Consider the following 23,642-nt stretch of genomic DNA (forward strand, 5'->3'; position numbering starts at 1 on the left):
TTAAAAATAAAGAAAAATAAGGAAATTATAACAAAGGCGAAAACATTAAAACTATAACTACAGAACTATAACTACAGAATTATACAGCAAAATACAATATATAATTATAAATTTACAAAATGTAACAATTAATTTTTATAAAATAGTACATAGGTTTTCATTGATTTTAATTTCACTAACCCAAACTATCATCGACACTCTTCTTTAAATTCTAAATCAAATCATTGAACTAACTAAGTCATAACTGACTAAAAACAATATATTAGACATCCGTATTGTTTAGTAGATTTATAAAACGATTATCAATTTTTTTTAAAACATATTAATTCAAATAAGATATGTAAATTAAGTAATCTATAACACCTTTTCAATGTACATAATTTGTTTTCCGGTTTTATTCTTTAATAATCATTTTTAACTCAAAAAACAATTCAATATAAAAGTCATCAAAACCAAAAGAACAAAAATTTATTTACAATAAAATTCTCAAAATTATTTATTTTTAGAATTATTTTTATAAAAATCATTTTATAACTTAATAATATTTTTTTAGTTTAATAATGATTACAGTAATATATTTTTTTATGATAAAGAGAAAAGTTTACACGCATACAAGATATTAATAATAATAATATTATTATTATTAATTTTAGTAGTAATAATAATAAAATATTATACAAAAAAATTGTTTAAATCTATTTTTATTTTAAAAAAATAGTTGTATAATTTTTAGTGTACGATAAATTTAATCTGCATCAACAATTAAAATATATTTGAATTAATTATATATTTTTCACATACATTCTTTTGTAAAATTTATATTACATAAGTCATTCAGATTTACATACATTTTTTAATCTGCCCATCTTATTAATACGTTAAATATACCATAATTAATTAATATCTAAAAAAAAGTAAAATAAAAGTTTATATTATTTCATTCAATAATGCTGTGAAACTTTTTATGACAGTCAAAATAAATTTTCTATGTCTGTTTTACAATCAAAATATATATATATATATATAACATGAACGTTAAAACAAATTTTCTATGTTAATTTTATAATTGACATAGATTTAGTAAATATCGAAAATTTAAAACTTTTATGATGATTGTACAATTGTTATATAAAGTTCATCTTTGTATCAAAGAATCACTTTTTTTTCATTTTTGTCTATCAAGGTTGAGTAAAAAGTACGATACATTATCGAGATATATGTGGACTCTTATTGTATTGATTATTTGAATGTATAAAAATGAAATTGTTTTAGGGAGTAAGGTGAAGGCCGGTGAGAAAGTGTTTAGTTTAGTAAAAATTAAGGTTTGGATGTGGATAACTAATAAAATTTTGAAAGCGAGATTTTCATACTCAAATTGGAGCTTATGTTTGATAACATTATTTTTTATCTTTTATTGGTGTTAAGTTTTTTAAATAAAATCAATTTCTCCATAGATTTTATTTTGTTTAACCTTCAAGTTTATCTTGTTTTTGCATTATTTTGTATTTTAATTGTTTTATGTTTCTTTAGCTGTAATTTATATTTTGAGTGTGTGAAATAAGTCGATAAGAAGCAATTATAATGGAGGAAAACAAGTTGAAACTAAAGGAAACATGATTGGACAAGAAAGAATGATTTTTAGACAAATACCCACACCATGGGGCATAAAAAAAATCAACATTGGGCGTCAAGTTGAGTCACTAGGCAAACTAGTTGCTCGATGGGCAAAAATGACAACCCAGGCCTGCAATATTTGAGTCACGAAGTGAAAATATGGCTCGCTTAGCAAGTTACAAGTCGGAAAGCATCGAATTTTAGGTTCGCTAGGTGAGAATGAAGTCGTTGGGCAAGAATGTCAACCTTGATTCGTGAATATGGTTATTCAATCATGTTTCTACGTGGCGTTTAAGGATTTCTCATTTTTCACAAAGAAAAACATCTTGGGTGCTTAGGAGAGGCTCTTGGAGGCTGCTAGAGGTATTGGAAAACTCTTTCTTCTCCTTCTTGGGTATCCTTCTTCATCCATTGAGAGTTTTCCCCTTCAAGGTTGGTGGGGATGATGGGCTACAAAATTGGAGGTGGAGATGCGAATGAGAGGCGCAATTGAAGCATGGAGGAGTTGTGAATAGCCTTGGGAGAGGAATTGCTTCTACTTTATGGTTCTAATTTCTTCCCTATTCTTTAATTTTGTAAAACCCTAGGTTCTCTACCGTGGAGAACTATTTTTATTTGTTGAGATTAGATGTAAAACACTGAATTCTTTTGTAGAATAGTGTTGTGTGTGTGTGTGTGTGTGTGTATATATATATATGATTTTCCAATTTAATTTAATATTTGATTTCCATGCATAATATTTGACGTGGATTGGTCCCATGTTTGATTTATGATTCTTGAGGTGTTAGGATAGACTTGAATTTGAATACCTAATGGGTCCTTGTATTTGGGAATCGAACTTAGTTTATTAGTAATCTTAGACTCTTGAAATTAGTGATTGATTTCACTTGTTGAGGATTCAAGGGATTGAAACTTGATGAGTGATCATAAGCTCAAGGGCTTTAGGAATATGATTTGAATATTCTTGTGAGTTGATTTTAACATGAATATGAAATTGAGATAATTTAGAATGGATGACAATGAACTGGTTGAAGTCTAATGTTGACAAATTAAAAATACACTATGTTAATTTCTTGTTGGACACTAATTGTTCGATAAAAATACAAAAAAAAAGTTTCCATTGTGTTTTTGTGAACTTTATGGTGTAATTAAGTTATTGAATGTGAGAATTGTCATGTGTCACACAAATTCCTTAGAAAAAAATGATATTTATCACTTGTTATGTGCGATCGGTGCACTTGACTTCTTGACAGAAATGTCAGCCTTATGTGATAAATCTTTAGGTTGTTAGCTTGTCCAACCTTCATTATGATCCTTTTTGGAGATGAATTTTCTTGGCTTTAGTGAGGTGTGGGAATTGGTTATTGAATTTGGGATGCAATTTAGGTGAGCGTTATGCAACTTTATTAGCATGTTAGGTGTCTTATCTTTTAAGTGAAAGCCATGTTTTTCTGACCTTCAATATCTTAAGTTCATACTGGTATATATTAAGAGCAACCATAGTATAAGCTCTACCCCACACACCTGGTTTTAATGCTAACATTGATAATCACAATATTGCAAGGACCCATGATTTGGTAGTTCAACATGTGCACGTCTCATTTTTTTTTTTCATTTACACATTTCTTTTTCTTTCATGGTTTTTCAATGTTTTGGATGTGATTTGTTTGGGAAAGTTTTTGTTGTTGTTTTACCTTCACCTGCGACGAAGGTTTTTAGATTTGTTTTCTCTTTTTCTTCTTTTGTTTTTGTTCGAACCTTTCTTAAGTTGTGTATATGGATTGAAGCACTCAAATGTTTCATTATTTTATATATCTTTTATTGTTGATAAAAAAATGTTGGTTCTAAAAAATTTGTCGTATAAAAACATGAAAAAATATCATATTTAGGATTTTTCTTTCTAATTTTTATGATAATTAAAATTTCAATTGTTATATAAAAAAAACAAATAGTATTTTAATTGTCATATGTGTTACTTTTTATGATAATTAAGGTCAAGATCATCATAGAAAATAACACTTTTATGACGTATATAAGTTTAATCGTCCAAGAAATTGCTTAATTTTGTGACATTTTTTTATTTGTATAACATACTTTTAATACAAGAAAATATTTTATTGTGACCATTTTTAAAGATAAAAATAATTAATCAATATAATAAATAATTTAAAAATTAATTTAAAAACTATTTTAATTATTAATAATTTTTTGTTTATAAATTAATATTTAAATAGGTATTTTAGTAAGTAATTATTTTTTATTTTTAACATTGGTAACTAATAATTTTTTTTTTCATAATAAACAAAATGTCCGGTAAAAGATTTTTAAACAAAACATGAATGATCTAATACATAAACAATTATAAAAGTTACTAAAAGTTAATACGTTCAGTTTCATACAAAATTACTGGTTAACTTTAATATAAATATTTATAATAAATTCCTAAAATAAATATATATGCAAGAAAATATATCTACGATTCCCGATCCTTTTATAATACATCATCTTCAATGGAGATGATTTAGTAAATATCTAAAAATTTAGGATGAAATTAACATTTAAATATTTAAATAATCAATTTTCTTGTGGGTTCCTTCCTTGAAAAAATGTTATAGAAAAGACAAATACGATATATAGTACAATAAATATAGGGTTAAATATGTTTTTGGTCCCTTAACTTTTAATGAAAATTAGATTTAGTTCCTCTTCGAAATCTTGGCCTAATTTAGTTCTCTAGCTTTAGAAATGTTTAGATTCAGTCCTTTTAACCCATTTTTAAAGTTTATTTAACGTTTTAAACGCGTTTTATGAGAACATTTAAGTTGTTTACCCCACTTGACACATTTCTGCCTCAATGTTAGCTAAGAAATTGTCTTGAAACACATTTGAGTCGTGAAATAAACTTAACAAAAGTTTTGTTAAAAGGACTAAATCCAAACATTTGTAAAGTTAGAGGACTAAATTGAGACAAGATTTTGTAAATGGACTAATTTCAATTTTCACTTAAAGTTAAGAGACAAAAAACATATTTAACTCATAAATATATTAAAAGAATTAGAAAAATTAAATTACAATATTTAAAGTTGAAGATGAGAAAAATTATAGTATATAAAAATATATAAAATACTTTTAGTTCACCCAATATCTTTCTAACATTGAAATGGAATAGTATTATACCCATACAAATTTTGTTCGAAAAGGTCAATTATGCATGACTTGTACTAAACTGTGTTCCACAAAAAAAAAAAAAAATATATATATATATATATATATATATATATATATATATATATTACATTAGTATTTGTTTCCTTATTAAAAAGTAAACAAAAACAAACAAAATATCTTATTTTAAAATGAAAAATCACAATAAGAGAGACAAAGCTCCACGTGCTCATCGAATAAAAAATTTTGGTTTTTCCTTCCAACATTGGTAAATAATAATTATAATAATAATTAGCAGTATGTGGATATGCATTTTATAATTTTAAAAAACATATAAAGGAATTATTTTTTTTTTCATGCATGCATCCATAATGTTAGAAAGAGACTGAAAAGCAAGAATATAACTTCAGTACTATTGGTGACCATGCTTAGAATTTAATAAATTTTTTAAATCTAACAAGGTAACTTCCGGGTAAAAGTTATCAATGGTGGCAATCATTACATAATGGGTGTGTCAAAAGGAAAAAAACAAAATCATAGACTTTTATGGTTTCGAAGTAAGCGTCACATTCCTCTTTGATGCAATAAGAAGAAATGGACATTCCTGACTTTTTCCTCACAAGTGGTGCTTCTATTGAGAAAACTACAGTGCTACTCCTTCTCAGAAACCAAAACCTTGATTTTCATTTATCTGGAATTAAATTTTCATTCATCACAAATAAATCATTAATCCATTTGGTCTTGAATAATATCTGCAAGCTTGTTCTCATAGACTATAGATGTTGGAAGTCACATGCATGTTAATGCTGCTGTTAGGAATCTAAATATGAATCTAAGTCCTAAATTGATTAGAAATGAGAAAGTGAAACACTATATAAGAATAAAGACCCATAAATCCATTGCCTTAAGGTTTTGGGTTGATACAGTGCTTTATATGGTTTGGCTCAGGTCTTATTGGTATTGTTCTCCCCCTTTGTAAAACCTGACAAGTGGTATCAGAACCGATGGTTAATACCGGCTCAGACAAGTGCAGTACCAGTATGGTCCTAGTATCGAAAGTCTTCCTGACAGTGTGGGTCAGGTAAGCGTGTCCCGTTAAGAAAAGAACGGCGGTACAGAAAATGGCAGAAAAGGAGTACTCGTGGTTGGGCAGCTTCCGCTGGAGGGAGAGTGGTGTCAGTGCTTTATATAGTTTGGTTCAGGTCTCATTGGTGTTGTATCTCCCAAATTATACCTCCTCCTTAAAAACCTAACAGCTGCTACATTAATTTCAAACTCCTTCAAATGAGAAAATTTCTGCTTAAACCAAAAGCTAGGAATGAAACTATGATAAGCATTTCATCTTCCAAGGTGTATATTATAATGGAGTCACTAAAAAGAACAGTTCAAAATTAGATAATCACATTAACATGCTTCATTAAGTTGCGGTCACAACTTTTTTTTTATTAAAAAAAATATAATAATTATATTTTTATTTATAAACTTATGAAATTATAAAACATGGAAAGGTAACTAATATTTGGGGAGACGGAAAATGTTTCACCGTAAATAATTATAATCAATGACGAATCTTGAACAATATATTTGGGGAGTCAAAATAATACATTCAAGATTTATATATTTAAATTCACCGATACAATAAAAATGAATATATATATATATATATATATATATATATATATATATATATATATATATATATATATATATCAATATAATTGTAAAATAAGTCACACATATTCGTTCCTTTAAATTTTTTAACCCATTTATAATTAAATCAAAATTAAAATTTTTGACTATTTTTTTTCCTTCAATGTACATAACCATATTGTCAACAAAAAATTCATCCTTCATTTTACTAATGTGAATATATTAATTCAACAAGTCTTCACAGACTGATTTCAACCTTAGTGCTAATCAAGTCAACATATATTGTATTTGATATTTATGTTGTGTTAAGAAATGCCAAAATTTTTGTAACTGAAGATACAAAATTGGGCCACGCAAGCCTAGCACAAAAATTTAAAGTTGAAGATAAACTGCAGAAATTTTTGGGAATTTCTTCCTACACCTCTAAAATGTTTTCTGCACCTTCAAGAATTTTTGAAAATTCAAAAATACCCTTTAATCATTTTAAAAAAGTTACGTAGATTGCATTCGAAATTTACTTTTAAATATCGACTTTCAGTAAAGATACTTCTGAATATCGGCGAAGAATTTGCATTTCCGGTTGTCAAAACAAATATATATCAAATGTTGACTTTATATATATATATATATATATATATATATATATATATATATATATATATATATATATATTTGTTTTTTTCAAATTTAAAGATTAACTCTTTTTAATCTTTTTTAATTTAATTTATATTTTAATACATTATATAAAAACAAAATTTTATATATATTAATGTTTAATTTAATTTTTTAAATATATATTAAAAATACTTAAAAAATAAATTAAAATTAAAAATACTTAAACTTCAAAATAAAAAAATTGTTAATTTAAAGGTTTTATTAACTTAATTTAAAGTTTATATATATATATATATATATATATATATATATATTAACTTAATATTTACTGGAAGTCCACATCCGAAGATAAATTTGGAGATGCGATCTGTGTAACTTTTCTCAAATGGTCAAAGGATATTTTTGGATTTTAAAAAATTCTTCGAAGTGCAGAAGAAATCTTGGAAGTGTAGGAAGAAATTTCCAAATTTGTTTTGAACAATTTGTGGATCAATGCACTCAATTGCAAGACGGGCTTAACTTTCTAACCCAATTTTTATACGAACTAGTTCGACCGATCCAAATTTGACAAACCCGCAGTCAATCCAGTGAAAATAGTTTAAACTAACTTGTTTTGTCATATTTAGGAAAATAATGGCATCTTTCGTCTCCGACAAGATCCCTTATACGCAAATGAATGATGTTAGGACTACAAGATGGAAGTGTACGTGTTAACTTATCAAAACTTATAGATATAATATTAATTCCAATCTATTTTATGATTTGAAAAAAAAAAATGAACAATTGCGATTCAATCATCTATCTATCTACCTTAGGGGGAGTGACAATACAGGTTGATCAAACCCATTTAGACTTGTTCTGCACTTGGGTTGCAAAATGTAGACTGGATTGGCTTGTCCCTAGTTAAAAATGTTGGCTGAAAAATCTAGTCTACCCACTAAGTTCTAGCCCACGGGTCTGTGGGGCAACTCGTTTTTTTATATTTTTTATTTATTTCTTATGATAAAGCTTTAAATGTTCAATAAATTAGAAAATTTTAACAAGTTCACAGAATTAAGTAAAGACTTTTGGGAATTGAATGATAAATTGATAATTCAACATTTTTATCATATTTATATTCGTACTTTGACATATACGATATATTCTTCAAATTTTAGCATTCAAAAATACATAATACTTATTTTTTTCCAATCATACAAACATTTAGAACGTCCATGCATAACTACAAAAGAAAAATAATCGATATACACAACTGCCGGTTAATTGAATATCTTAACCCACTCCAATTTTTTTCAGGCTTGCATATGAACCTATTTGTTAAACCTACGTTATCACCCCTAATCTACCTATTGTCTCAATCATGAATTAGTTCTCTCTGCTTTTCTTTGATAAATTATACATATTTATTAAAGTGTTTTTTCTTTAAATTGTAACAACATTATAAGTAATCTCTTTCTATCTAAATGATCTATTCTAATTATCTCTCACAAGGTTAACTCTTAAATTCCCAATTTCCAACAATTTTAGACTTGTTTACTCGGCGTTGGTTTGAAGTTAATTATATACTTTACCTATAATTTATAGGAATCTGATGTGTATACTGATAACTACATTTTTTTAATAATTGAAAACCATGATAGTTACATGATTGAAATTATTAGCCTTTATGATAATGTTTTAAAACCGACATCTAAGGCCGAATTTTATTAATTAATAATATAAAAAAGAACTTATATTAGTAATATAATAACAGTTCAATCTTTGTATATATATAAAATATGATTAAAGTGAGGAATAAATTAAGTTAAAAATTACTAATCTTGAACTTCCTCGCCCTTGTTTCAGTATTTTTTTTAGCATGCTGGGAAGTATAATTTCTGATCAGAAACACAAGTTTATAATTTAAATAAACAAATAGGAGAAATAATTAGCACATAAATTGGCCGTGATTCATTGTATCAGAGATTATGAAATGATGTGAACGTCTTCATATAATAAGTTTTGTTTTTTTTTTTTAAGTAACAGGAAACCATATTTACAATTTATATATTTAATTATTATTATTATTATTATTATTAATATAATAAAAATTAAAAATTAAAATATTAGTTCCATATTCAAAAATAAATAAAAAAATTAATATTTTTGTATTTTTATTTATATATATAAATTTATTTTTTTATTCTTATTTCAAAAATAAAAAAGTTCAAGGTTATAACATATTAAAATATATAATCACTAAAAAAGTATATATGATAATCAAATCAAAATTAAAAATAAGTTATAAAAAAATACATAGTTTATTTTTTCTTTTATATTCATATAAAATTATTATATCAAAAGACCCATGACATAAAAAAATAATGAAATTAATATTTTAATTTTGGGGTGAGAGAATTTTTTTTATAATAAAATTAAATTTATTAAAAATATAATAAAAATAATAAATTTGTGTTTAACTTTTAAAAAAATATAAAATAATATGTAAAATAGTGGAAGATAAACCAAAACAGAAATCAATAGACAAATAGAGAGAAAAAAATTAATAAATTTTTTTATTATTTATTATATTTAATTTTATGTTTTACTGTATATTAGCATTAAATAATGTATTTTATAAAAAAATTAAAAAATTATTTAATATAATTTTCATAATATATATAAAATTTCAAAATTTTGGAGGTCAGGCCATTCTCATCTCCAAGAAGATTCTTCCTTAAAAGGAAAATGGGTTCATTTATCATTTCTAACAAAGACCTAATTAATAATAATAGGAAAATGAGTATTTGACATTTTTTTTAACAAACTTGATAAATTTTCTATAAATAGAATTAAAATAGATTAATTTTTTTATTTTTTAATTAAAATGAAGTAATAAAATAGTATTTTTTTTTTGTCTTAAATAAGTAATTTGTCAAACTTTATTAAAGTTTTCCATAATACTAATGAGTTAATATTTATTGTTGGTCCTTAAAAATTAATACTTTAAGAGTATTTTTGTTGTTGTAAAAAATAATTACTTTTACAATATAAAGTTTAGTTTATTTATTTTTTCAGTGTACATCGATATTTAAAATTAAATAAAATCACTATAAATCATCATAAATAATAACAAAAAAGGGCGTGTACAAAATTGAAGAAAAAATATCTTAATAAACGATCATAAGAGAAGATAGTATTTAAAATGGGAACAATTAAAGTCAAATTAGCATAACAAGGTTTGTAAATGATTTGATTTCAAATATAATAATTTATATTTTTAAATTAAAATAGAGAATTATAAAGATGACTAATTTTTTGTTTTCAAAAGTAAAATATATTATTATTGAAAAACAATCAATAACATTATTTTTGTAGTAAGTATTCAAATAAAAAATGATAAATAACTTTAATTACTTTATATTTAGATATATATAAAATGTGAAATTGAAAAAAACTTCAAGAACCAAGGTCCCAAAAGGTTAGTCCCATTCATAAAAAAAGTGATAAACAAACACTTTGATGTGATATACGCTCATTATATATATCATATGATTTTATTTTTATCATTATATTTGTAATTTACTTATATTTATTTTATACTTAATGTCATTCCTATATTTTTTGAAAAAATTTAATGTATTGCCTTCCGGATCATGAGCTGACATTTAGTAAGCTTTTTCTTCTTCATCGTCGTGATCTCTACTTGTAACACACTCAAACACTAAATAACTAAAAACTTCTATGAATTCTCAAATTCATTCAAAAAATATGTCGTTTAGTAAAGAAATTAGTTTGAATAACATCGCCTTGTTTTATAGAAGAAACATTAAATTGAAGATCAGATATTTGAAGAAACTCTCCTTATAAGAATCTTAATTTCCAATCTTTCAACAACAATAGAATGAATAAGTTAAGAAACAGCCATATCATTGTACAACCTTTTTAAAAAAGAAACAATGACTACAAAGAAGATGAATGTGATAATAGCTAACTTCTTTTTAATTCTTTTAAAATGAGATTGAAGTGGTGTTCTAAGAACACGAGCTAAAGTTGTGTTTAAAACAGAAATTATATTTTTTAAAATAAATATGAGAAAAAAAAGTAACTTTGAAAAGTTAGTTTGTCCTCTCTCTATCTACCTTCCTTTTTTTGCATTTACGTTATTGTATTTTTGATGATAAAGACAAGCTATTTATGTGGTGGACTTTAGATAAAAGACGCAGGTTTCGGTCACAATCCTCACCATACGCACTTTCCTTTGTCATTCATTCACATTCTGTAATAAATTTAAGTAACCGTAGATCTGCAATTGAATAATGCAATGGTTTAGTACAAGTGTAAGGTGCATATATATATATATATATATATATATATATATATATATATATATAACTTTAATCCAATATATTTAAAGTATTTGACATAATTTTTATTCAAAACCTTGCAGTGAGTTTATGTGTATTTTTTTTCTCTAATATAGTTATTATGGTAAAAAGATATTAATACTCCTCCAAAGCATTCCATGTTATGATCTCTTTTTTTTCTTATATCTGAGTGTTCAATTTTTTTCTTTGTTTTTAAACCTCCCAAATTTCTATCCTTTTTATTATTCCAAAATCTCCTCCATTTATTAAACTTAAATATACTTTAATGTCTTTCCTTTATTGCTGATTTTTTAAAGTGTAACTATTTTCATGATTGTTAATAAGTCTGTATTTTACTTATAATGTTTTTCAATATTGAGTTTATTAATCTAATCGATATTGGATATAACATCACAATAGTGTTTAACTTTGTCATTTTTATCTTTAAATTATTTTTAACAATCTCTCTTTAAGAATGAGTTTCTTTCATATGAAATATTTTCTCTTAGATGTGTAGTGATGGCCTACTTATACCATGTTGTTATGGTTATGGTGTTTTTGTGTCTTTGTGAGATTGTTATAGGTGGTTTAAAGAGTCACCATGACAAACCATCATCAAGCTTTGATATCACTTATGTGTTTTTTTATTTGGACAATAATATTTTTATAACTTTTTTTTTCAATATGAAATGACATTTTTTAAATATTTTTAAAATATAAAAAAAATGAAAAAATATCATCTCAAATTTTAAGAAAAAATGGTTAAAATTTAATTTTTAAAAGATTATTTTCCTTTTTTTTAGAACTGTGTCACCAAAGAGATATTATATATATGATTTCAATTTAACATATATTAACATTCCACTTTTAACTCAAAATTTAAGAAAATAAATTTATGAATCTTTATATATATATATATATATATATATATATATATATATATATATTTATATATATAATCTCTGTCTTCTAACTTTGTCATCCCTTATAAGTTGTATATATAATCTCTCCCTTGTATCGTCAGATAAAAATAAACACATGATTATCAAATGCATAATCCACGCAATGATCCCTTTTATTAGTTTTGAAGATAATTTCTGTTCTCTGTGCCCCACCAAATTTCAGTCATTTTCAGTTGTCTCCACTTGAACTGGTGCAATCAGAAACACTTTCGTCTTTATAATAAACTCCTCCTCGGAGCGAGTGAATGAATATTAAGCATCTTCTCATGCTTAGCAAATTGCATTCACCAGAATTTCCTTCAGAAAACCACCATGAGGGAATTGGGTGTGGTTGCTCTCCTTTTATCCATAGAGTTCTTGGATGTGATTGTTTACACTCTAAGCAAAGCAGCCATGAAGAAGGGCATGAATGATTTTGTGTTCGTCATGTACTCCAATGCCTTGGCATCTTGCTTACTTCTTCCCATAACCTTATTCTTTCACAGGTATCTCCATCGATATTTCTTTTCTTTTCTTTTCTTTTCCCTTTACCCATATATTAACGAATTCTAGACAAGTAAATACGTTGTCCTCTCTCTCTCTCTCTTTTTAATCGTTTTCATGGCAGGAAAAGAGCTCCTCCGCCACTCACTTATTCCGTTGTTGGCCAAATATTTTTTAATGGCGTGTTAAGGTAATTACTTTTTTCAGTGTAACAATCTCAATTTTGGTTTAACCTGAATGAATGTCTTGTTGATGAGGGAGCAGGTTTATGGTTATTCATTTTCTACTCTTGTGTTGTTGTCTGTCTTGCAGTTGTAGTGTTCAGATGCTCAGGTTTTTTGGAATCGGTTTCAGCTCTCCTACTTTAGCAACTGCAATGTCTGACTTAATCCCTGCTTTTACCTTCATACTGGCCATCTTCTTCAGGTTCTTATCTTTGATCTCATTTTGTAACAACTGTTTTCTCTTGAAGGCACTGAACCGCAAGCAGATTTCTTATCACAATTTTTACTCAGAAACTTGAGATCTCAGCAGTGAAATGTGACGAGTGCAATCACATTTTGGAATTAATAGCTACCTTATAGTAGGTATTGCATAATTTTCATAGTTAATCCGTTTGGTAATTGTGGCACAGGATGGAAAAATTGGATTGGAAAACTAACAGCACACGGGCCAAGTCCATCGGGACATTTGTATCAATCACTGGAGCCTTGTTAATTACTCTGTACAAAGGCAAGGCAATCATAAATAATCACCCATCTAATAAATTGTTTCCCAAAAACCTTGTTTCATCTGAGCAATTTGATTGGGTAATTGGAGCAATGTTGCTTGTGGGTCATAGCTTTGTTCTCTCATTGTTGTTTATAGTTCAGGTAACTAATGCAGATATCGAACACCCTTTTGGCTTATGTGCAAATGAGTATAACAAATGCTCAAAAATATTGGTTTCACTTAGTTTCTTTCGAATTTGTAGACATGGATAATCAGAAATTACCCTGCAGAGCTTATTGTGGTACTCATTCGCGGTATATTAGTAGCTCTACTATCCGTTCCAGCTTCTCTGATTTCAGTTAAGGATTCAAGGGCTTTGAAATTGGGATTTGATGTGCAGTTGATAGCTATTATATGTCAAGTAAGAATAGAGACTGTGAAACTATTCCCTGACAGTATTATACAAGTTCTGTTGTTCTGATTTTTGGGTTAACTTGGTGTGTTTCTGAATGTAGGCAATTTTCAGCGTATCCTTTCGAAGTGTTGTTCATATATGGGTGATGGGAAAGAAGGGCCCTCTCTATGTTGCAATGTTTAAGCCAATTGGAATAGTGTTTGCGGCTATAATGGGAATTTCGTTTCTGGGTGACTCTCTATATCTTGGCAGGTATAAATTTCTTTCATGTCTTAATCATAAGAGAAAAGTGGAAGAATGCTTTTCGTTTGCGTGTGAGTGATCACAGTCTAAGGAAGACAATTAGGAAAGGGGAATATTCTAAGTTTGTGTATGTGAATGCGATTGAAAAAAAATACTGTTTTCTTAGAAAGAATAGGATTATCAAAGTCTTGGCTTTGTTTTGTGTACAGTGTGCTTGGAGCAGCCATAGTGGTGATTGGTTTTTATGGTGTTCTTTGGGGGAAAAGCCAAGAGAGAACAAAGGAAGAGAGTGAAGATCATACGTTGGAATCATCCTCGCCCGTTGCCCCTCTTTTGCAGAACAAGAGAATGGAAGAATAGAATCATCCCATCCCAGTGATAATGATTTTTGACAAATGCTGAATTTATGAGCACTTACAGATATCTAATATTTTGACGGCAGAATGAAAAAAAAAATATATATATATATATATATATATATATATATATATATTATGGCAGACTGAAAAAATAAAATATATTTTTTTCAGTCTAATTTGATAAGATAACATGGGTCTGTTTTTGTTCAAAGCATTGGCCCCTTGATTTGCAGCACTGCACCTTTGATAGTCTCTTGCTTCAGATCTTCATTTCTTGAGTATCAATATGACCCGTTTAAATTGTCACTGCATTTACTGTTTTTGAATTACTTTCTAGTATTTGTTCTTATAAGACATTTTTTAATATGTTTTTTTAAGTATGGTCCATACATTACATGAAAAAATATTAAACATAGTTAGAAAAAATACCACAAATACAGGCACTTAATATAATTACATCTCTCTTTTATGTTCAAATTTCCATAGTAATTTTGTTTGCAACATTATCATTATTTTACTTAATTTTAAATAAATATTAAATTTAAATTATCTATGTAAACACAAAATTGTGTCCCCTTTTTTATTATATAATGAGTTTATTTTTCTTCTCTTTCCTTACTCTTTTTAAATTTAAAATTTAATCAGCGCAATAGAAGATATAGAAAAAAAATTGTTTTGGACCAAACCTTCAACATGCAGTCCTATTTTATTAATCAATACACATAATAAACAAACAAGATGAAAGATAAAAAGAGAAAAAAAAAAGAAGGAAAACTCTTTAAATTCTGGTGATAAATATGTGAACAATTTAAACCCATTTCTCAATGAAAATACGTGGAACCATCATTTCCGCGAGATGTCGTAGCATTTTGTTATAGGATTTTCATTTCTGAATGACGTTATAGATTGTTCGTACTAGGCTTCTTATTTTCTTGAAATGCGACTTGATGTTCATATCAGACGAACTTTTCTTTTCCAACAATGATACGTAGACGTCAACAAATATAAAGACCCATTTAACATATATCATTTTCATTTTTTCTTGTCACATCTTATCACCTACATAGAGACCCATCCCTCGTCACAGTCTTTCTCTCTCGTGGTGTAGAGTGTAGAGTGTTGACAACCTTTTTTATTTTTTTTAAAAGACTATGATATTTTAACAATTTTTTTATAAAATTTAACAAAGTTTATTTTTTAATATACATCCAATTTTTTTTCTTCATTTTCAAGTTACATAAAATTTATTTTTCATTTATTGAGGTGTCATCACATATTTATTATAAAAATATTTATTATAAAAATGTTGATCAACAAAATTTTATTAAAAAATAATTTTCCAAATAAAAATATTACAACATGACTTATGAACAAAACAAAACATTTTACAACTCACAAAGTTGATGTCATCTTTAAATTCCAACTATAGATCGACACACCTACACACTAGTAATTAGGTAACCACTAGTCCTCATCCTCAAAAGAAAGGAGAGAAATAATATACTTCAGAGACAGGACAGATTCCTTTATTCTGAGTACAATATTAAAAACTGCCTATTTGATGGCAGAATTGGAGAATCCTTTTAAGATGAACTAATGCCCCTGTATGTTGTCTTCATGGCTGTTTTCCTCCAAAAGGGGCTCATCTCCCACTTTCGGATAACGTATCATTCTCACTCCACCATCTTTAATGTCTTCGGCTTTCCCCCATAACACAGAATAAAACCCGACAACAATCACAATAGCACCAACCAGACTGCATTGAATGGTAACAATGAATTCATATTGGATAAAATAAACTCAATAGTACAATCAAACACAAGCTACACAACCCACCTTCCAAGATAGAATGCGTCTCCGAGGAAGAGGACACCTAAAACCACTGATATGACTATTCCTAAGGGCTTGAACATGGAAACAAAAACTGGTCCTGTCTGGTGCAAACACCAAGAACTAACACCAACTTGAAATGCAGAGCCCATGACTCCCTGTCAATGTTTACAGATGAAGGTCATACTTCTAGGTAAAGATAATGCAGTAATTATTAGCGGTAATTTGATTTATTTTGATTACCGAGTATAAAACTGCAAGCAACCTTAACTTAGGTTCCAAGCTCCAAGCACTGATGTCTCTTTCCACAACTAAACAAGTCACACCAGATTGAATGGCCACAAAGAAACAATAAAAGAATACAACAATCAACTCTGCTGGATACTTTTTAAGAGTAGAAGCCTGTAATATAGCAAATTACATTAACCAAACATAGAGTATTTGAACCATGCTGGTAGAAATCACAGATTATGAGAGCTCTGTCAATAATACTATGGTGGTAACTTTACCTGTAAAATAATATATGCTGAAGCCATCACACAATCAACAGCGAGAAATAATCCTGCAAGTATCCAATTAGAATCTTCCGATAAAAGTGGCTTCGGAGATGAGTTTGCCGATGACACTCCCAGCAAAAGTGCAGGGCCCTTGTACAAAGTCACAATAAATGCACCAGCAATTGATACTATTGTTCCCAAGGACTTAGCTAGGCTGCTAAATTTTCTCCAATCTAATTGTTCCATTCTGGAACCAGAAAGTGGGAAAAGTTTAAATAAATCTATAGCGGTGAACCACCAATAGAAAAACAACAATGTCATCATTTGCTCTTTAATGAAATAAAGTACACATTTTGCGAGCCTTTAATCTTAAAATAACTAAAAAAGACTTTCCAATTTACCCACCCGACTAAACTCTTCATTTGATCCAGATATATGTTTATATAAAGAATCATTTTTGCTGATAAAAAAAATTATATAAATACAGAATCATGAAGTTATCGTGTTGGCATCAGGTGTCCAAACTCCAAAATGAAATATTTTTTATTTTATTTTCAAGAGAAAACATAATTGGCAATCTATAGCACCTAGAACACCAAAGAGTTAGACAAAGCCTAGAAGGCTCCAAAGCCAATTTTCCTCTTTATTCATCATTGCTACTACTATGATGACCACAACCAGAGCGCTTGGAGGGATAGATCCAGATTATCTGGAACAACTTCATCTAAAGGGAAGAGAATTTCTGGAAAAACAAACCAGAAATGGAATTCAAAGATTATGGTAAGAATCTTGGGAGAACCATGCCAAAAGAGCCAGTCGCTATGGTTAGAAAGCCCAAAGCCTTATTGTACACTAGAATTCCAACTTTGAATCAAACTCCTATCGAGACTAAGACGGTCTAACCAATCTAAAACTACTAAACCATCCCTATATAAAACTTTTTGATGATAACTATTATTCAATGTGACTTATACATATGTATATGTTCTTTATTATAAACCTTATAATGTGTGTTTTGTACCAACACTTGTTAGATGACCTCTCATATAATTGTATAAAGTGCTAAACATATTCTACATTATCAGCTGTAACTAGAATTAAAACAAAAGTATACTTGGTAAGTTTATATCTTCTAGTTACAAAATCTGCCTAAACAAAATATTTCACAGCGTTCATACTGAAGCTAAGAAAAGAAACAAATGAAACATGAAGTGATTTATTTCATTCAATCATATACTTTTACTGCATATATTCAAATTTTTTTTATGATACGCTTTGCAGTATCTATGTAAATCCAGTCTTCAGTTTCGTAATCAAGTCATGCAACGACGATTTCAAGCAATCAGTAAAGATTACGATATTAAGAATCACTTGAAGCAATGGTCAAATTCATGAAAGTTATACAAGACTCAAGTCTAAAGTGAAGAACATATGGAAATACTAACTTACATATTCTTTCCAAGTGTTTTTGTGGGTTCTAAGTTTTGTGGGATAGTATGAATCAATCAGTGGGCCTAAACTGCTTTTTCTTAGATAGTTTCTGTACTATCTTTTGAGGTCTTAATCTTAGGAAGAGATTGAGATAGACTAACTAGGAGTGGTTTGTGTATCATATGTAATATGTGATTAATTAGTGAAACCTCTTAGTTATCTTAAGAGAGAATTAGACTAAACATAACTCGTGAGTTCAGTATAAAATTATTGTGTCGTTTTGTTTGGATAATAGAGGATTTATCGTTTGTTAGAAAAAGTCTAGAGCTCTATTCAATCCCTTTTCTAGAGTAAGTTGTTCTTACAACTCCATACCTTGCAATTTGATCCTAACATATACCCAACACTTCCATGTAATATCTATTTTAATCAAACCTAATTAATATCCACAAAACTAATAATATTCTGATCCAAACTATATATAGTTCCATGCAGTTCCCCTACGCTCAACAGTCATATGAAAATATAATCTTCACATTGTATTGATTTAATATTGAAAGCAACACGTTTAGAAACCCATTGGCAAGCAAAAACTTGGAAACCACATCTAGTTTGTGGAACCAAAAATGACATTCACATTGCCCCCATAACGAAATAAATCATGTTAGAGTTAAGTACAAGAAGCAAGAGCACACACAGAAGGAAGGGTAAGGACATAAGCAAGAAGAAGGAAGCGGGATGAACCTAAAAAGAACAGCAAGTACGAAAGTAAAACCAGGAACGAGGTTGAGCATGGATGTGCTGAGTGTAGCTGAGCCGTAGTAAATCCCAGCATACCCAAAAGCCTGCGCCAAATAACTAAAACAAACTAAAACAAAACGCATTTCAGGCATTAGAATCAACTGTACTTTCAAATTAATAAATTAATTCTCCAGCTGTGTGCGTTCAGTCTCTTTCTAACTTTGTATAGCAAAAAACTGTCCGCAAATACATCAATTTAAGAACATAAAGAGTAAAATTAAGTTTTATATAAAATATGTACAAAAACTGATAACACATTTTTTTAATGCACAATATATAAATACATATATCTCTGCACAATATTCATGAAATGGGTAAATTTTTTAACTTGCCCGAGCAGTCCAAGCAGGAAGAATTCACAAAGGATGGAAAAAGTGATTGGAGGACGTTCAAATCTGCCAAGTATTATAAGCCAATCATAAATCATTAATGGCGAGGTCGAGTTCTGAAAAATAGCAACTGAACTGATAATAATTTATAGAGAAAGATAGGTGGTAACCTGTGTATAAGTAAGGAAATGGGAAGAAGAAGGAGGGCAGCGATTGTGTTGGAATAGAAGATGAAGATGAAATTGGTCATTCCTTGTGCCATGACTTTTTTGCTCAATATGATTAACCCAACCTGAGCAAACTCCGCCATAATCATTCCAACAAACGGAAGAGTCAACTTCCCCATCTTCACATAAATTGCACTTATTACCAGCGGCAGTGTTCAAGGAAAACGCGAAACCTATTTCAATTCAGAGTCAACTTCCACTCTCTGTTTCTTCCTCATTCTTATGAAACTATTTCTATCCTGTCCGGTGTTTCTATCAAGGTTTCCTCTGTACTAGAAAGCAGAACCGTTGGATTAGATCGTCTTAAACAAATTGCAGCAGAGGTTGTCAAAATCCTGTTGCGGCTGCGGACAGAAATGCAATTTACCTGTTTTCAATAATTTACACACTTAATTAGTAATTTTAATTCTTATTATTTAGTTTTTTCATTTATTTTATTCCTATATTTTATTTATTAAATTCTAATGTTTGTTAAATAAAATCTGTAATAAGTTAAATCAACTTTAAAATGGTTTAGAAATTAAGGATCGCAGCGAGATAGAATGAGGTCTATTATTCGGTTAAATCATCGAATTATTGGTTTTATTTTGGTAGTAAAATTTCAAGTAAGTCTTTTTTTTTTTCTAAATCAGGTTTTTATTTTAGAAAATTCATTATAATTAACTTTTTTTCGTTACTAGTACACACAGTTAATTATGTGATGTGTTAGCAGGTATTTTTGATTTATTTTTTAATTTTTTTTTAAATTTGTTATTTTTTATAATTTTTCTTTAAAAAAATAAAAATGGTCACATGTCAAGTTGATGTTGTGTCACGTGGCAAAGACAGTATGGCGTGGTAGTGACAGTGTCATGTGTCATTATTGAATGTTAAAATTCTCAATTTAGTCATTATATTTGTTATTTTATCTCAATTTGATCCTAATCTTTTTAGAATTAAAGCAATTTCATCCTTATTCAAATTGAGACAAAATTTAACCTTTATATAAATGTCACAATAATATTTTTAACAAGATCAAGCTTTTATTTTATATTAAACTTTATTTAAATATTGTTTTAAATATATATATATATATATATATATATATATATATTAATAATTTATAGGCAAATGTTAAAGTTGGTTTAAAAATATCAACTTTATAAATTGAATTGTAAAATTTTAAATAAATATATTTATTTTAAATTGTTATAAAATTGTTTTAAATTTTATATTTAAATTTATAAAGTTGTTATTTTTAAAATCACTCTAACATTTATCTATAAATTATAGATATATAAATATTTAAACAAAATTTAAATAAAGTTCAATACAAAATATGCATTAAAATAAACTTAATTTTGTTAAAATTATCATTGTAAAATCTATATAAAAAATAAATTTGGTATAAGGATGAAATTTGTGCCAGTGTCACTTCACATCGCCTTTATCCCATGTTACAACATCAGTTTGACACATGTAGGGATATCAATAAAATTCGTACCCGCGGGTATCCGTGGATAAAACCTGCAAGGTAGGATACTGATATTAAAAATGGATTTGATATCCGCATGTTAACGGAGCGGGTAAGGTATCATAGTATCTGTACCCGTACTCATTAAACTTTAATTCACAAAAATATTTCATATATATATATATATATATATATATATATTAGTAAAAAACATTTTGAGTCTTCATTCAGTAATGGTGGTCAGATTCTTACCCCACATCAGAGTAGATTACTTTCAGATATTGTGGAGGCATTGATGTGTCTCCAAGACTAATTATGGAGCAACATGGAAGGTAATGAAATTAACACTTTTATTTAGATATTTTAATCAAGTGTTGTTAGAAATTTTTAATAAACTTATGTTTTCAGGCTCTTCTAGATTAAATTGGACAACATGAAACTTTATACAATGTTACAAGGTGTGGACATTGATGAAATTAGTAATTTCTTTAATATTTCATTCAAAAATAAACTATAATATAAATTGCTAGTGATTTTTTATTTGTTTATTTTTCAAGAATCAATCGAAGAAGGTGGATTTGTTGATTCAAGCACTAATTATGGTTAAATATTTATTTTTTAAAATATTTTTGTAAATACCCGCAGGTACTCGTGGATACCCACAAATATGAAAAAAAATAGGCGGATACCTGACGGATATGGGTATGGGTACGAGGCGAATATTTATCTAACAGGTAGGGTACGGGAGAACTATTACTCGTACCCTACCTGCCCCGTTGACATCCCTAGACACATGACAATTTTTATGTTTTCTAAACTATAAAAAAAGTTAAAAATTAAAAAAAAAAAAAATCACTTGTTGACACATGACACATAGCTAACAGCGTTAGTATACTACTAACAAAAATGACCTAATTGTAACAAAATTTTCAAAATAAGAAGCTGATTAAGACAATAAAAAGACCTAATTAAAATTTTTTTACAAAAGTAAAGACCAATAAAATGATTTAACTTTATTATGTTATATTCATTCTCAAAGAAAAAAAATTCATCATCGCTGTCATATCCATATTCAAGGACTATAATATTTTTCCATCCTCATGTTCATTGAAGAATGGGTATATACATGATACCTATATTCATAGCTATTTTTTTATAATTTCAATATGATTTTTTATAAAAAATTAAAAAATTATAATAAAAAATAAACATAATATTATAAAATATTCAATATCAAATAAATATATTTTTTTAATATTAAATATTTAAAAAATATAATTATATATATATTTTAAATTAAATTATAAAATAAAATTTCATAAAAATCAAAATATTTATTAAATTTACAGACGCTCTTTTCTTTTTATCCCTTGAGTGGTTTCTGATAATTAATGGTTATGATCTTGAGATGTAATATTATAAAGATGGTTGGGGAGTGGGCTTTAAAACATGGATGGTTTCTGATTTTTTTTTTTTTTAAATTGGACAATTTAAAAATTAAAAAATATTTTAAAATTGTACACTCTAAAATTATTTTGATAAAAAAGTTGATTATATATAATTTGAAGGTAAAGAATAAATTATAGATCGTGTTCTTTAAAAGTTAAATATTTTTTATATTTACAACCTAAAAATCATATTTTTTGTAATTATCTTTAATTTAGGATTGATTTTTGAATTATGTAATTTAAAACTTATTTTAATTTTCAGATTGCACGGTCTAAATGAAGCAAAAATGAAAAGTTTTTTTTTTAATATATGTTGTGCATGAAGTCCACAAAGAAGATTGCCATGGTTTCTAAAAGCATTTATTGACTTTGTTGATATTCTACACATTGACTTTCATTTAAAATGCAAAATGATGATCCATTTCCATCATGCTTTCAAGAGAGTTCTTATGATTTTGATTTTGTATTTGTAGTTGTGTTAACAGAGTAAACTACTTCTGGTATATCAGTTTACGTTGACATTGGTCAAAACATATTGAAGAAAGAGTGCTTGCTTAGGTGTATAGATAATGAATTGTTACAATTATCAAATTTTGTTGAACTGAATTACTCAATAATTAATCAACTCTTAATTCTAAATATACATATACCTATTTATAAGAATATTTTTTATTTATCTTGTTTTACATTATACCTATTTTTTTATTTCCTCTTTCTCCCGAGTGTCCTTAAATCAGTTCTTTAATAGTATATCCAAATGAAGAAATATTGAGCGTAAGCATGTTATTACAATATCACTTCAGTATAATTAATTAATTGATTGAATGACAAACTAAAACATGTTTTGCTATGTTTTATAAATACACCGACCTTATACATCATTCTGCCCAATATTTTAACAATGTCAAAGTCATAATTTTTATTTTTCGCTTTTCCACTTTGAGGGAAAGAAACTTCCCACTTTTTTTTTTTATTTAAAAGTTTTAAATGTCGTATAAGATGAGTTCTTACTTGGAATGTGGAGGCAAAGAAAAGTCATTTTCCCCTTTAAATTTCAATTTGA

General features: G+C 27.5%; 2 protein-coding genes across 2 annotated transcripts; one reads left to right on the top strand and one right to left on the bottom strand.

The window, feature by feature from the left end:
• Positions 1–12,448: 12,448 nt before the first annotated feature.
• LOC114162848 (WAT1-related protein At3g28050-like) lies at positions 12,449–14,892 on the top strand. The gene is made up of 7 exons (XM_028046827.1): positions 12,449–12,837; positions 12,960–13,025; positions 13,148–13,261; positions 13,470–13,707; positions 13,809–13,967; positions 14,062–14,213; positions 14,414–14,892. Exons 1-7 carry the CDS (start codon positions 12,665–12,667, stop codon positions 14,562–14,564), a joined length of 1,053 nt encoding a protein of 350 aa, XP_027902628.1. The 5' UTR covers positions 12,449–12,664; the 3' UTR covers positions 14,565–14,892.
• A 975-nt stretch (positions 14,893–15,867) lies between these two features.
• Positions 15,868–19,970, bottom strand: LOC114164332 (WAT1-related protein At5g40240-like). The gene is made up of 7 exons (XM_028048966.1): positions 19,622–19,970; positions 19,455–19,517; positions 19,066–19,179; positions 16,903–17,137; positions 16,637–16,795; positions 16,400–16,551; positions 15,868–16,319 (listed from the first exon to the last, which is right to left on the bottom strand). The coding sequence occupies exons 1-7, from the start codon at positions 19,795–19,797 to the stop codon at positions 16,157–16,159; spliced, it is 1,062 nt and encodes a 353-aa protein (XP_027904767.1). The 5' UTR covers positions 19,798–19,970; the 3' UTR covers positions 15,868–16,156.
• Between the last annotated feature and the right edge of the window lie 3,672 nt (positions 19,971–23,642).

This window comes from Vigna unguiculata, chromosome 9 (assembly GCF_004118075.2).
Source record: "Vigna unguiculata cultivar IT97K-499-35 chromosome 9, ASM411807v1, whole genome shotgun sequence".
Lineage (NCBI taxonomy): Eukaryota > Viridiplantae > Streptophyta > Magnoliopsida > Fabales > Fabaceae > Vigna > Vigna unguiculata.